At 37.3% G+C, this 16618-nt stretch overlaps 1 protein-coding gene across 2 annotated transcripts in view; it reads right to left on the reverse strand.

Moving 5' to 3' along the window:
• The window catches only part of acap3b (ArfGAP with coiled-coil, ankyrin repeat and PH domains 3b), a 97546-nt gene extending 81564 nt beyond the window's left edge, over positions 1-15982 (reverse strand). For both annotated transcript variants that reach the window (XM_084395259.1, XM_084395258.1), the window contains exon 1: positions 15775-15982. In XM_084395259.1, coding sequence (XP_084251385.1) covers positions 15775-15821 — 47 coding nt within the window. In that variant the 5' untranslated portion in view covers positions 15822-15982. The remainder of the gene's footprint in view (positions 1-15774) is intronic.
• Between the last annotated feature and the right edge of the window lie 636 nt (positions 15983-16618).

The raw sequence follows: 16618 nt of genomic DNA on the forward strand, positions 1-16618 counted from the left end.
TAATAGGGGTTGTCCGTGCCTATAGTCACGTCAGTTGCGTCTTTCTTCTCCGTGATCACAAGTTTGAGTCATTTCAAAAGTCTTCTCTACTGACTGACTGACTGACTCACTCATTAAGACAGTCTTTGTCTCCATCTAATGGAGAAATAATGTAACTTCTCCTGTTGCTTTATGGTCAGGGACTATTTTTTTGTCCAGCGGAAGGAATTGGCTTTTAGTGATTTTACTTCATGAAAGTTGCATACTGGCGCGGATTAATGCACAGGCTTGCCTAGGCTGCAGCCTAGGGGCCCCACGTGTGCAGGGGCCTCGGATTGGCCAGACAATTTTTTTTTTTTTACTTAAGCGCAAAAGCACAGCGCCAGGATTCCAGTTTTGAATGGGCCAGACCAATTGTGGGTGGGCCTTAAATTAAAAACCTTATCGAATCACTGTTTAACCTAATAAAAATTACTGACTAATAGGCCTATACTGTTATATTATCTGTGCGTATACATAATATAGATTTTAATAGCTTGATGCTCTTTAAATATTTTGTTGCATTGTTTCGGTGCATAGGACAGACCTATCCGCGATCGCTCTCCATGGTTCTGACCAAAGAAGAGCGCTTTGGAATCTCCATTACGCATCATACCTGAGCTGCGTTTCCCGATAACGCTGTCTCTTAGCGCGCTATGAAGACTCATAGGTATAACTTAACTAAAGGTATACTAGTCTACCACTAAAGGTATACCATTGCTTGGCGTCTTCAGAGCTATCAACCACTCGCGAGGCAGAGGCGCTGAAAGGCAGAGGCGCTGGCGCCCTCCTAGCAACGGCCGCGCTATCATCCTGGGGTGGCAGAGACGAAGATGTGCTAGGTGATGTGGATCTCAGCTCTCTTCATCTCCTGGTTGCAGCGATGACTCTGAGACTGTGTGCGCGTTTAAGGTAGCCTACCTAAACAACGACTGTTGCAACAGGGGCCGAGGGCTGGGTTAGAAAATAGTTGACGTCATTATGTTTTTTAATTTAATCAATGTTGATTATGAAAGTGAGCATGCAGCATGAGAAAGATATTATACATCATGAGATGCGCAATGTCTGGAGACATGGAGTGGGTAAAACATGATTTTGACCACTTCATTGAGTCTTGTTTTGAAGTCTCTTTTTAAAAGATTTTCGTTTTGTATAAATTGTATCTTAATTTTGATCAATGTTTTATCAACCAATTGCCTGTATTTGGCCCAATGACGTGACGTGCAATTTTGATGTCCAAACCCCTTTATGAAGTCAAAATAAGGAAATGTTTAATAAAAAGCACATTTATTGAATCAATTGATCTCTGTTTATCAAATGATATAAACATATATTGAGGGTATTACAAAGTGTAAGAATTATTAGACATTATAGTCACATAATGTCATACCGGATAACTGTCCGGACCTTAGAGTGACATAAAAAAAAGCCAAACAAACTGTAAAAAATCGAATAAACCCTAACATCTCCTCCACAGGCATTATTGTATGAGTCTTGACAACAATATATTTAAATATTACAAAGAATATGACATCCAGTTAATTGTTATGCTTTGGAGCATTCTGTCCCAAAACTGGCTGTCAGCCAATGTCATACGGGATAACAAGCAAACTGGAGCAATTTTATTGTGAATTTTATTTTGACACGATGTGAGACAGCATGTTACACAATCAGGAAGACCCTGATGGACCCCCAAACAATGGTGAAAGGTAAGTATGTCTTTCATAAAATGTGTTTAACTCACCCTTTTTCTTCACTAGCACACTATGTAGTAAAATCCTGTGTCATATGGGATAACGCTAAAATAACATATATAATGTGGATTTTATGTAAATATGTTTATTTAGCATGAATTTACATATTTGGAAGTTGAAGGTAAAGGTTGCAGATTTCTATAGGTAGCCAAAAATACTGCCTGATAAAGATTTAAACTGAGTTTTGTCATACCGGATAACAATTTTGTCATATAGGATAACAGTTACTTTCTGTTTGACAATATATTATTATACAGTTTTCAGCTTTAATTTGTATAATTTCCATTAAAATTGTGATATTAACATATCATTAACATTGTTTAGTTAAATATTAGCAAATTATATAATTCATATTAATATTCAATTACAATTACACTTAATTATTGTCCAACCTGTCATATTGGGGAATCAGCCCCTTTAAGTCTATAAAAATGTAGTGTTCATTTAATGAAACTAATGAAATTTAGTGATTCAAGGTACTTCAACCCATTAATAAGATTTTTCTTTATAAATATGTTGTTCAATTACATGCTTTTGTAAATTTGTTGTTCAAATAAATGATGTTCAGTGAAATGAGTGAAGGTCGCCTACTTTAACCCTTTACATTATTTATGAATATTGATGTAGAGTGACTATGATCATCAATAAAATGATTCACGGTACTTTTCAGTACTAAATTAAACCTAATGTTGAAAAGTTGTGCTGTTCTGATATTCATAAACATGAAAAAAATGTTTAAATGTATTTGTATACTTGCCAAATCTGGGAAGAAACCACACTGAGTTTGTGTGTAACAGTTTACACACTGAAAACCACATCTGTATTTCTTTACAGTGGAGCCTAATTAATTTCCTTGGAAAAACATTGCATAACATAAACATTAATTATTTATGAACATTATTAAGTGTTGTAAAAATGACAATTCATGTGTTAACTTATATGGTGTCATACCGAGTAACAACTTAAGTCAGGCGGGATAACGCTGTTTTTTCCCATTGAAATGAATTATTTCACTTCATGGAGTTGAGGAAACAATAATAACATGATACCAAGTCCTGTAAAACATTTTCAGACATTTCGCATTTTAAATCACATTGCAGTGTTAAAATGTGGGTAAAGAACTTGAACAAGTAGGGTCACGTTTAAAGAAATCACAATATAATGAGAAAAAATTGTTGTGCAAAACATTTTTTTCTGTGCTCCAAATATTGTTTACTGCATCACTTTATATATTCATTAAGTATTATTGATTTGAAAAGTTTTAATATCGTAATATTTAGAAAATGCATTAACGTTATCCCGTATGACATTTTGACTGGTGTCGTCACATGATTCTCAGTTAAACCGCTTAAAATACATTGTTTAAAATTGAGATTTTAGTAATAAGTAAAAAACACCCCCATAAAGATAACAACTACTTTGATGTGCAGTTTTAACCTTTTTGAATTTTTTATCAGTTGAAAACCTTATTTGTCACTGGCCCATTTACTAGATAAGAAGAAAATATATAGCAGACAATGTAATAAGGCGCCAACACGATCACTTGCATTGCACGTGAACTGGAGGGCGCCGAAACTCAGCTTTTGCCTCAGATTTGAGAAATATAGGCTATCTATTATAGAAAGCTTGAAATGTCTACTTGCAAACGAAAATATTCAAAACCAAAAGAAATAGGCTATTCTCTGAATATGTCATCTGAAATGTGCATTTCTCTCTGGCGTTCATGGCGAATCCGCATCGTCAGCTTCATCTTTGCAAATGTCTCATTGCTTTTTAGACACATTCATAATCATTACTTTTACCGGTTCTTTGTGGCAAGCTTTATGCGTGCGTTCGTGCGCTTGAATGCGGCTATGTAAACGCTCTTAGGGTATATAGCCTAAGTAATTAAATTAATGTAAAGGGGCGATTTGTCCACGAATGGCTTAAATGAACAACTACTAGTCGACTAGAAAAAAAATGTAGTCGGAAGCAGCCCTTATTCCACATGTTTTCGAACCAGGCAGCAGGCCATTCTTCTGGGTTGAGCGAGCGACCCTGCGGAGTGAGTGAGCGGAGCGGAATATTCAGAAATGTGCTCTCCGCTCACGAGCTCTGATCGGAACAAACCCGAACCTCACTGAACTTGCTGAACTTGCACAGAAACATCAAAATGGACATAACCAGCTTTTTAAAATTGTTCTTAAAACTAAACATTTAGACTATTTTAGCACAAAGTATGAGCTTATTGACGATTTTTTATAATTCTTGACAAATTAGAATATATTAAAAGGTTGTTTTTTTTGGAAGAAAAAAAAAACAAACAAAAAAAACAAGTAGGTGATTGGGTAGATGTGAATTGGCCACCACTTGAAGGAATGTAAAGGAAACATTGTAGTGTTGGCTCTCTCTTACGCCAACATATACGCCCGTTTCTACGCAATAATGATAAATGAGGGCCAATGTGTGTATGCCAGTTCACCTTAGTTGCGTGTGGACCATGCATGGCACTAAATAAATTTTTAGGGGGGGCCTCACACAAAGAGCAGCCTAGGGGCCCCTGACCACCTTAATCCGCCCCTGGTTGCATAGATACATATTTTTCGGGTTTAATATTTGTATTGTGTGGAAACCGTTTTATCTGAATAAGTCACGGCTGAAGGGCGTTGTTAGGCACAACGCGAATATGAAACATTGGCCGAGGTCCTCGGTTAAAGCTAGCGATCAAGACTTGACTTATTGACTTGACTAACAGTTTCTCTGGCAACTGAAGATGCCCGCGACTCAGGCCGAGGAACTGCAGTGCGCCGAGGGTTTGAAGTATGCTGGTCAGGCTGGTTGTTTCCACTAATGCTGCGGCAGCTTCCCGCAAAAGCTCACTAACAGATTTCGCCATATCTTGTCGTCTCGATTACAATATAATCACATTTAAATAATTTCGTTTCACACATTCAACTCATGCAACAGGGACGTCGGCGACTTCGCTTTACAGAAGGCGTGCCCCTTGCGCCGTTACAAGCCACACCCACTCATTAACATAGAATTTGCATGCAGGTTGTCTTTGAAAATGAAAACGAAAATGAAAACTGTGAAATAAAAGAGGAATTAAAATGAAAACGAAAATTTACATTTGAATTTGAATTGTGTCACTATTATTGCGTGAGCATTAATAAAGAGCTTTGTAAAAACTGTATTTGTAGTTTCTTTTTCACGTTTGGCTTTTCATTTTAATATTGGCAGTCTTGCCTCGAGACTGCAGTGAAAATGAAATGTGAAATCACCAATTGCATTTTAGTTTTCAGGGATGATGCACTGTCACCGGGAAAATGAAATCATTTAATTTCATTCTCAATTTTGTCACATATTTTGCGTACAGTTTTCTGTAATGAAATCGTTAATCTGGTTTTAATTTTCATTTTAATCATTTAATTTATTTATTTAAATTTGGCAGAAAATGCCTTCCATACAAGACAAGCTGCCCGGTTGATACTGTACTGAACCCGGTATTATTTTACTGCAGTAAGGTGATGTATTCCTGATCGAAAGGGGATATACTACACCAAAAACAACTGCAGGACTAGTCAGGAATTGATTGGATGAGCTACAATGAGCCCTCTATAGTGGAGATATGGGTATACAACCAAGATTAACAGGGTTCTTTCAACAGACATCACGGTCATGAGTCACTAGATTCATATGATGGGAACATGCCTTTGGCATTGTGTAGGACCGGATAAGGAGTCTCCTGCCAAAACAGCGACAATGTACACCTTCATAGTGTCAATAGATTGAGAAGATACAGGAGATAATAGAACTCACTGTCTTCAGTATCTGACCATTCTGGTTTCTGTTATATCTTTGGTTGTGTTCTTTTAACCTTCTATGGAACACAACAGAAGATATTTGGAAGAATGCTTCAACCGTTTTTGTGCATATAATGAAAGTCAATGGGGTCCAAAACAACATCGGGACCCATTAAGTTCCATCGTACGGACTGAGACATTTAACAAAATACCTTTCTGTGTTCCACAAAATTAAGAAATTCATACAGGTTTGGAATGACATGAGTGAGTGAATTATCACCCAATTTATTTCATGTGAACTCAGGACTAGCTGACTCACTGAGCTTGAATTGAAGTCAATAACAGATCATCAGACAGGTATATCTCTCTCTGAAGAGATAACAACAATCCAAACGTGGCGCAATGAAAAAACGCATTTATCTGTCTGCATGTTTCACTAATCTCCAAAATATGTTCTGCGAGACACAGCATGTAAACAGTTCAAGAAATGGGTAATCCATTGGAATGAAGTACACATTGGCCAACATGTTTATTCTGAATGAGGCAGGTATGGACTATGCATGGACATTGGCCTTATTGCGGAGATCAATGACCACTAAACTGCATTTGGAGACATTGACGCATGCATAGATGATGAAAATGTGTTGGACAGTTTGTTCGTTACCGTTCAGAAAAATATTTCATGAGTTACACCAACCGTAATTACAAAGCCTGACAAAACAACATAAACACTATATTCCTTTCGCTAACTACCACTAAATATTTCACACAGCAGCCCATGCAGAGTGACATCTCAGTTTCTCATGCTACTTTGAAGTTTTTCAGTGGCACTCTCATGATCTTGACATGAAAGAGGACGTCCTGGTATTCCCAGCATGTGCTTGAAGCTGAGTGGAACAATTTTCCCAAGAAAAACAGATCTTTGAGTTGTAACTTTATTACAAGTCTTCCTCTTGAGTTTGATTTATAGGGAACGCTTGGGTATACTGACTGATGGTGGAAACCTGAATGTTGGCTTGACAAATAAATCTAAGTGTAATGACTTTATGAAACAAAAACATGGAGGGCCAATACGAGCCGATGACATGATGTTCATGTGTTTGTCCTATTCTTTTATTCAGAAACTCAAAATACAATAGAATTGAAAGAGAAAATGACTTCTATGATGAGCATGGTGTTATTTTCTGAATTAAACTTCATTCTGATATTTTTGTCAGGATGGTATAACTGTTCTGATCACATAATGGGCACTGGCTTTATCAAATGAATGAAATTCTTAAACCTACTTAAGCGTAGTTTGACACGATCTTGAAAAAAAGTCTGCCAAATCGTAGAAGAAAAGCAAAACAGCAAAGTGCGATCAAATATTTCAGCAAAGGTCAAGATTTCAGATCAGACGATCTGACATTTTTATAACAAGTCACAAGTTAGTTCAGGTTGTAAAATGTCATGCGGTGCAACTCCCCAAAAAGGCAGTAATATATAAAAAGTATATTTCTGAGGACTTGCCACGTGTTTAAAACGAGCTTTTTCCTTTATCATGGACACTCTGATATGTCACTGACCCATATATGCAACTATATGTATGAACTCAGAAGAGCAAATGCAACAGAATTCCCCACAGTGTTTGTTTGTTTGCTTTCTATTACCATCAAATCTACATATATTATTTCCTGTTAATGCGCTCTCTAAAGCTCTTTTGTATGCGGAGAGAGATGAGATTCAAGGTTTAATCCTGGTCAAACAATTGACCTGATGCAAACATACCTACTCTGAAAACCTGTTTTCATAGGATAAATCCGTTGGGATTAAAGGGTTTCCAACAAGATATAAAGCATTAAGGCCCAGAATGCAATCATAATTCAATTCACTGAGTACTTTTTATCAAACATTAGGGAATCAGATTTATGTATCAGGTTAATAGCGATCCATTTTGTCCTGACCTTTCTAATGAAATAGTGTTATGGGATTTAATAAATCAAATCAAGAGATCGATGTGTGCAAATCACAAAGGTCGCTGGGATATGTGGAGTGACGTTTTCATTTATCTTCTGAGGATTATGACTGTTCATCGGTGTGTGATGTGGAATAGGTAAAGGCCACTCCTGTGAAATCTGCAGAAAAGGGGAGTCATCCGCCTACATCCAAAAAGCCTGTTGCCATGGCGGCCAGTCACTGCCAATGATATCAGCTCGTATTGACTTATACATAATGAAGCAGAGAAGGCACTCATAATTCTCAAAAGGTGATGCTGGAGACAATGGATTACATCCAGTTGACATTTGTGGTAGAAGAATGAGGTTATATAATTATAAAAGCAGCCAATTAAAATTAGAGTCTGTAATGAAGATAATCATCTATCCATAGAAATAATAGATTTAGACTTGCTAACTGGAATAAAAGAATGTGATCAATCAATAACAATACAGTATTATATATATATATATATATACATACACACACACACACTCTGTATCATATTAATGTGAATCAAACAAAAGAGAAAATAACTTTTAGCTTAAATAAAAATAAATGTATATTTAATTCATACACTGAAGACTAAGCAATATTTTATTTTTACATTATGATTATTACATTTCTGTACTAATTCTAACTGCATGTTAAATAAACCTATTGTACCTGAAAAACTTAATTTGTTTAATTCATGATTTTGTTATTTTGTATTTGTCCCATTTTTTGTAATTTGCTTCTACTTGTTTTTAATAACAGAAATGAGATAAAAAATATATAAAAAAACTATATCATGATATCTTTATCGTGAAATAAAATTTCTCATATGGTGAGTCATATCGCCCACCCCTACATGCATATATAAACATTTTTTTTTAAATTTAACTATTTATTGAGATTTACTGGCTCATTTGCATATTGTTTCTGCAAATTTAGAAACATTTTGTTGAGCCTTCATGGTATCTCTTGGCTTTTCCCCCACACTTTATACTATACATCTATACATTACAAACAATGAAAGTGTTGCCGTGATTTAAAGACAGCAATACTTATTTTTATAATGTAATACGTGCACTACAGACAAGTGTGATAAAGGATGGTTTGAGCATTATGGCAAATGTTCTCTGGTTCAGTTTCTTGTCATCTTAAACCATACATTCTTCTCATGCATTCCAGTCAGCCGATTATGGAAACCCATCCATTAGAAACACATGCTGAGTTCTAGGGTCACGACCCCATATCTGTCTGTTTCCTTCACTGTAGGATCCAGGAGAAAAGTGGTAGTTTCCTGTAACTATAGAGACCAAACAGAAAATACACTGTTGTGCCACTATTGAGAGACTGTATAAAAGGCCTTCACTTGTTCTGCATGTTCAGAGCTTGTTTTGACACAACGCTGAATGTACTGTCGGGTGAAACAACAGAGTGAATTAAGTTTGTCAGAACTGTTTACTCAAGTCACCCTCTTTGACTTCTTGAGGCAAAACTGATTTAGTTGTTTGACGGCTCTGGCTTAATCCACAGAGGAAGTAATGAGGCTTAATGTAAACCGACTACACACATCAGAGTGAAACCTTGACCTTTGTAGGCTAATGTAAATGTGCACATTTCTGTGAAAGGGAGGTGTGACAGGAGTTGCCACATGCCGGTTCTACTGCATTGTCAAAGAAGAGGCCGCTGACAGTCATGGGTTAAGAATGAATGAAGGGTATTGTGACAGGTGTGCGATTGACTTTACCTTTGTGTTTGTGAAAAGTCTGCCGTACAAAACTGTTTTCCACATGCTGTCATGCTGACATTCACTGACAATGCTTTACTGAAAACACATACACAAAAGCAGACCTCACAATAGAGGGCCAGTCACTTTTAAACGGTCAAATTTGTACTGTTATAGCTATTCTCGGTACCATACCTCCGTCCTCAAGGGGGCGATAGAGTTCACATGTGCTTATGATCTAACTTACTCAGCAAAACTATTTTCAAACTGTTGCTCCAGTAGTTGACCAGAAAGAAAAACCTAACCATAGGGAAAGACAATTTAGAGTAATGCCCCCGCGCGGGCTTTGATTAACCGCTGAGGCAACATTAATATGTTGTGTTGCGGTACGAATCACGCAGACACAATTAGGAAAGCAATTATATCAATCTTGCATGGCTAGAGGCGTCTACATTTGTACAGTTCCAAGGTTAATTTCTAAATAAGAAAACATTAAAATCAAAATGTAGTCCTGTATGTACTGACGACTCGCGAAACACTCTCTGTGTCCAAATATACGCACTTCACTACTACAGGATATGCGAAAACGTATTATGTCAAGTAGGTAGGAAGTGTTAATTTTAGGGGAATACTTTATCTGCTTTTGTGTTCCCCAGAAAGAAAATAATTGGAACGACATGAGGATGAGTAAACAATTTTCAGAATTGAAATTTTTTGGCGAACTATCGTCATATAAAGAAAATTTCCAAGTTAGCAAAATTTATGCAAAATTTCACGAGTGAAAAAGGTCCATCGTCTATTGTCAATAACGTAGCAATATATGAAGCACATCACCTCAGAAGTCAGTTTCGAATCTGCAGAAAATTTCGGAAAATTTCAACCTGACTGGATTTTGCCCACGAAAATGTACATCAACAGTAAATGTGACCATGCTATAGATACACAGAAAGTTGTTCCTCATGGTTAAATTGTACTTGTCAGGGTTCCCACACCTTGGTTAACTTCAAATTCAAGGACCTTTCAAGGACTTTCCAGGTCCAATACCCTCAAATTCAAGGACTTAATGTGGGGACACATATCAAGAGAGAGCAAGGTTACATCGTGTTACCTTGTAAGATACATTGTTACAGTTTTCATGTGTCAAACACAACTATGCAAAAAGCTTTTTTTGCATTTATTTTTTGGCCATATGACAGAGATCTGATATTCTATTTGTTGTATTTCTGTTTTGCATAAAACTGAAGAATATTCAGTACATCATACTGTATTCTAAAATGATCTGATATTAAATGCATGGATTTTATTGAAAAGAATTAGGCTCATGTAACCAGAAGTTTTAAGATATATGTATGAATATGCTTTTCTTGCCTTATGGGTTTATATTACCTTCACAAGCATTCTTTGTAATCTTCTTTGTTGCGCAAAATATCTTGAAACTTGCATTTTCCAGGCATCGCGTTTCAGCGGTTTCAGCCTATTTTGTGTGTCTGTAATACTGTGTAATAGTGTGTCTGTGAAACTCGAGGTACCATCGTAGTAGTTTCGTGTGCGCGTAACACTAAACATGTAACGTAACGAATAAATGTGCGTAAATAACGTTAATCAAGCAAACTAGTGTGCATAGGCCACGAAGTGTTGGCGAAATAACACATTAGTGGACTGGAGGGAATAATATGGAATTTTTTTCCAGAAAACTTCTTGCACAAAATAAATTCAAGCACTTTCAAGGACCTGTAATATATGTTTATTTCCAAAAACTTTCCAGGGCCTTGAATTTATTTTTTCAGATTCACAAACTTTCAAGGATTTCAAGGACCCGTGGGATTTAACAACACCAGCGTGAACTATTTTTGTGGTTGTTTGTTTTACTATGCCTCAGGTAAAAAACAACAACATATGAACAATGGCAACATGTCAAATGTATTATATACGGAAATGCATTTATACTACACACCTACACAACGCACTTCATCAACGGTCTAGACGGAAGTTTTTCATCTAATAGAGGAAATACTATAACAGTACAGGAATTCAGGTGCAACACTGTCCCACCTAGATGCCCATAGCCTATTTCACTTAACTGGTTGTGACTTCTTCAGCACAGCGTGTGCCGCAGCCACACCTGATCTCTCTCTTAATACTGCACAGTTTCCTCGCTGCAGGTTGAAGCATGTAGAAACCAGCAATCTACAGCTCCACCTTTCCCAAAGCTGACAGCCTGCTTGAATGACTGGGAAGATCATTCTGGTTCCTGCCTCCTACTCTCCATGTCCCAGTTTCACCGCGTTACACAACAGCAGCCGGCTGTCCGTCAGCATGTCCACATATACACTGTGGTGCCCGCCAATTTCGTTCTGTTCACTTTTTGGCTGGAGTGACTCAGTGGAAGAACATGTTTAGTGTGAAAGTGTCCTCAAGGAGTTGATCATGTAGATGTTCCAGTTAGTTTCTAACTGGAGATTGAGGAAACTAGACAGAAATTACTTTCTGTGTCTTGTAGTCTACAAGAAGGGTGTAAAACATAAAGGGTTAGTTCACCCAAAAATGAAAATTCTGTTTTTAATTACTCATCCTCATGTCGTTCCAAACCCGCAAGACTTTCATTCATCTTTGGAACACAAATGAAGATCTTTTTGATGAAATCTGAGAGATTTCTGTCCAAAATTTTCTAAAGAGACTCGATCGCTTTATACAATGAACAGATTTAATTTAGGCTTTTATTCACATATAAACATTCATCACATCCCTTGAGGTAAACAGAAGCTCAAGCATGTTCGCTTGACGTGCAAAAACCAATGAGGTTTATTCTCGTGTTACGCAGAACGTTTGAGCTTCTGGAAGAACCAATGAGGTTTGTTCTCGCATGTCAAGCAGGTTTGGTTGAGCTTCTGTTTATGTTCGCTGATCAATGTTTAAATGTGAATAAAAGCCTAAATTAATTCTGTTCATCATATAAAGCGATAGTGTCTCTTAAAAAAATTTGGACTAAACCGCTCAATTCATATGGATTAGTTTTACGATCTCTTTATGAACTTTTTGAAGTGTCTTAAGTGGTAGCTGCGTGACAGATATCTGTCAGATTTCATCAAAAAGATCTTCATTTGTGTTCCGAAGATGAACGAAAGTCTTATGGGTTTGGAACGACATGAGGCTGAGTAAATGATGGATGAATTTTTCTTTTTGGGTGAACTCTCCCTTTAATTCAGACCCAGACATATGAGTAACTTTAGTGTAAGAGACAAAGCTAAAACTAAATGTTATGAGTTATTGCCATCACATTCACAAGTAGAAATGATGGCTTCAAAGACTGTGACACACCAAGTTGAAGGTTGTCCATCTTTGAGCCATCTTTGAGCCATCTTTGAGCCATCTTTGAGCCTCTGTCAGCTCAGTTTTTGCTATGTGTTTCACTAGACTGATACTGTCAGCGGCTTTTTGGCCAATTGAGCATGTTGAATTGGTGTCGGTCAGCGAGTGATACAAATCCCTCTGATTAGCTTTTCAGTAACCAGTGCACGAGAAGAGAAGTAAAAAGTGATGAAAGCAAGCAAACAGGGAAGTCCAGTTCTATTCACATAAAAATGGATCAGTAAACAAATTAATTTATTTTACATTCTTCTCTTCATGAACATTTTGAACAGTCAAGAGTTTTGGGTGAAAAGACTTTCAATGGAGGGACAGAAATCTTTCAGATTTCATTAAAAATATTTTCATTTGTGTTACGAAGATGATTGAAAGTCTTACGGGTTTGGAACCACATGAGGGTGACAAATTAATGAGAACTATATTAATGAAATAATTTTCATTTTTGGGTGAACTAACCCATAACACTTGGGCCAAATACCACAAATACGTCTTGAAAGTAGACAAGTGATCAAACGCAAAAATGTGTTTTCATGTGTATTCGGACAGGTCAATACTCTGGAAAATGTTGAGACTGAGATAGGTCTGTCAGAAGTTCGTGTTAATCATGTGACCTTGCACTCAAAATGGCAGCCAACATGATGGTGGTCGACTCTTATGTAGAAAACTGCAACTTTTCAAGGCCTCTAAATGTATTAATCATTTCTTTAAAAAATATAAGTGTAAAAAAGTACATTCACTGGATCTTTTCCTTCAATAGACTATTTGAAAATGTCAGAAGGTGACAAAAAAAACAAGCGTGTCTGAATGTGCTAAATGTAAAGGACACTACAAGATAAATCCATCCATCCATTCTCCAAATTGCTTGTCCTATAGGATCATGGGGATAAACCGTAATTTTTCATCGAAATCTGCAGTCTGGTCCCTAGAGAGTGTTAGTAAGTGAAGCTGGGAATACTGGAAGTCTGCCCAGAACATCAACCCCCTTGCCGAGACTTCATCTCCATGACCCTGATGCCTGCCTTTCAAAAGTCCTTGATGCCTCAGAGGCACAAAGAGGGCAGAGCTCGGAGCATCACAGACGGTGTGCTGGATAAATGTCTGTGCATGATGGATGTTGATCCAGGAACATGTTGTACTTGGTGAAATCACATTCACCGCATAGAACTTAACATCACTGCTGTAGAATGACGTTCATGATGCCTCAATGTCTGACAAAGAAGATAAAAGATCAACTGAACTGAACAGACGGAGAACAAGTTCAGCATCTTCTGTGTCCTTCATGTATGATGGCAAACCACAGACCCATGACTGTCAAAAGCTGTGATTCACCTCATTAGAATTCATCTGAAGTGAATCTGCCCATGCTGAAAGCTGCACGTGTGCTGACTAAACTACTGAAACCAAGACTTTCACTGTGCTGAGAACAAGGACAGCACTACAAATGATATAATTGCCATAATTCCTGCAACGTTAGACACCAGGCTAGAAAATGAAAGGAATCGTTCATCAAAAAGCAAAAAATCTGTATCAAAAACCCATAAGAATCTTTTTTTAAATGTCCTGGTAAAACGTATAATAAAAGGAGTCCAAACAACTAGGCTATATTCCAGCCTTTTGGAATTATAAGATGCATAGACATAAATTCTATATTCATTCATTTCGACTCAACGATTGAGTCAATGAACTGAAATATAATAAAACATCAGTCGGATTTATGAGTCAATCAGATCAGTTTTTTGTTGAGTCAAAACAGTCAACTTTTCTCATGTACTCTCATGAATGCTCCAGCCTCCAGAGAAGATTTGAATAACAAATTATTAAATTTCAGTCACACTAGGCTATACTGCATAGGACTTTTGAACCAATGTATGAACCATTTTAATAAAACGTATGATTTTATGTGATTTTAAGCACTTTAGCTCCTGTTAATTGTAATTAAATGGAAAAGAGCAATCAGGATATTCGTCAGATTTTCTCAGGTTTGAAACCATGTTTGTTTGCATGTTCCCTTACTGTTTTTAAAATGTATATTCATTCTTTGGCATTTTTTTTTAATACATTTGTGTTTTTATATAATGCTCATGATTATATTTATATGTATGTCATGCATTTTATATTATATTGTGTTGTAATTCACTTTGTTCAGCATCACTGTTTTGTTTTTTTTACCTACTTAGGGGTGAACCATCCCTTAAGTCAGTGGTTCACAAACTTTTTGACTCCAACTTAAACATCTGCTAACAATATTTAGATAGTTTATTTATTGCAGGTGAATCAATGGCCCTGAAAAAAAGCAAGAATCCAATGATGACTATTATAATTCATTATGACGATGACTACTAAATGACTGTCTCTGGTAAAAGCCTTAGTATTAATTACTATATAATTTTGCATTACATATGCAAGCCTTATTATTGAGATGATTAATGCTAATGTAACAGATGAGTGTATATTCAAGAAAGCTGTGCACATGTGTAAATGGCCAGCGTTTCTGCATTAGTAATCCTGATACTTGGCGTGTATAGCACAGCAACGCCCCCCTTCATGAATTCATCTGAACATCATCACTGCATTAGGTTTCATGTGATGCTCTCGCTTTAGGCTGGACCGATTCATCTAATTTATTTCAGTAAAATGATTCAGCATAGCATCCGACCAACATCTGTAACACAACTATACAAGAAACTAGCGAAACTGAGCTATTGCGGCTAGAGATCCGTGTCCTTAAAAAGCCCTCATTCATTCAACTGGTCCCTCAAGAACACGGCGAATGTCCTCATAACCTAGTAACAAGAAGATGACGAGCGAGACAGCATTTCGGGGCGCCTATGATGCCCAACACTGTAGCACGCGCCCGTGATGCCCTAAAAACATGCCTAGGCTATGGATGTTTTGAGCCACAATGTGTGTAAATCACATTGTTATAAACGGAGCATAAAAGCCCGACCTGTTTTTAAGACTCGTCGTATTATAACATAAACCCACAACCTCAAACAAAAATCTTTTGTATTTTACAATTAACCCTCAATTGACCATAAGCGCACAGAGAAACACATTAGAGGAGAACCGCCAACGATGTTATGAACTGTGTGTGTTGTTCAAAGAGAATATTCTGAGCATTCACATGCAAACAGGCGTCAGCTGTGGATCATGAGTGTGTTCTTACCTGAAACGGGGAGAATCTTTAATACATTCCTCAAAATCCACCGTCATTTTTGCAGTTATTCCTCCTTTCAGTTAAACATGTAACACAGCATTGCCGGTGGTTGTAATACGCCTGAATGTAAAACGCAAGTGTATCCCTTTCCCCGGTAAAACAGTGGCACTGTGACACACTGTTACAGAGCTATGTGGATCAGTTTCAGCGCTGAGAGAGCTAAGGGACCGTCGTCAAAGATGCGGCAAGAGATGATAAGGGAGCGTCTTTCAAATATCGCACATTTTTACTGTGTGTGTGTGTGTGTGTGTGTGTGTGTGTGTGTAATATTTGGTTTGACTGTGGCTTCGTCTCCCATTCACTATTCCCTACATTAGGCCTACTCCATTAATATAGTCTGCTTAAAGGAGTGAATGAAAACGAGTGAGTGAATTCGGACAGTGAAGTGAATTTGTCTTGAACTCTGTCATGGAAACTAGCATATATAACCTTAATTAAATTAAAAAGGAATTTATATCTGAATGATTTAGCCACATTGAACCAGACGCTGGAATTCATTCAGCACGACCCTCACAGTGCATTATGGGTATTCTCTAGCCGTTGAGCACAGGGGGGCAGGGTTTCGGAAAACATTGAAGCTTCCCCGGGCGCCGCCATTGATTAGCGGACCCCCACCTGCTGTTAGCATTCCATTGGCTCCCATTCATTTTCGCGTCGCTTTGACAGCGAATAACTTTACATCTGAGGCGTTTAAAGACTCCATTTGTCCATTACTTATTTCTAAAGAAACACGAAAATGTATAAAAGGCTCCATTACCTTGTATCTTACGTTATGGCCCCGTAGATGCAGTTT

The sequence above is a fragment of the Rutilus rutilus genome, assembly GCF_951802725.1.
Source record: "Rutilus rutilus genome assembly, chromosome: 22".
NCBI lineage: Eukaryota > Metazoa > Chordata > Actinopteri > Cypriniformes > Leuciscidae > Rutilus > Rutilus rutilus.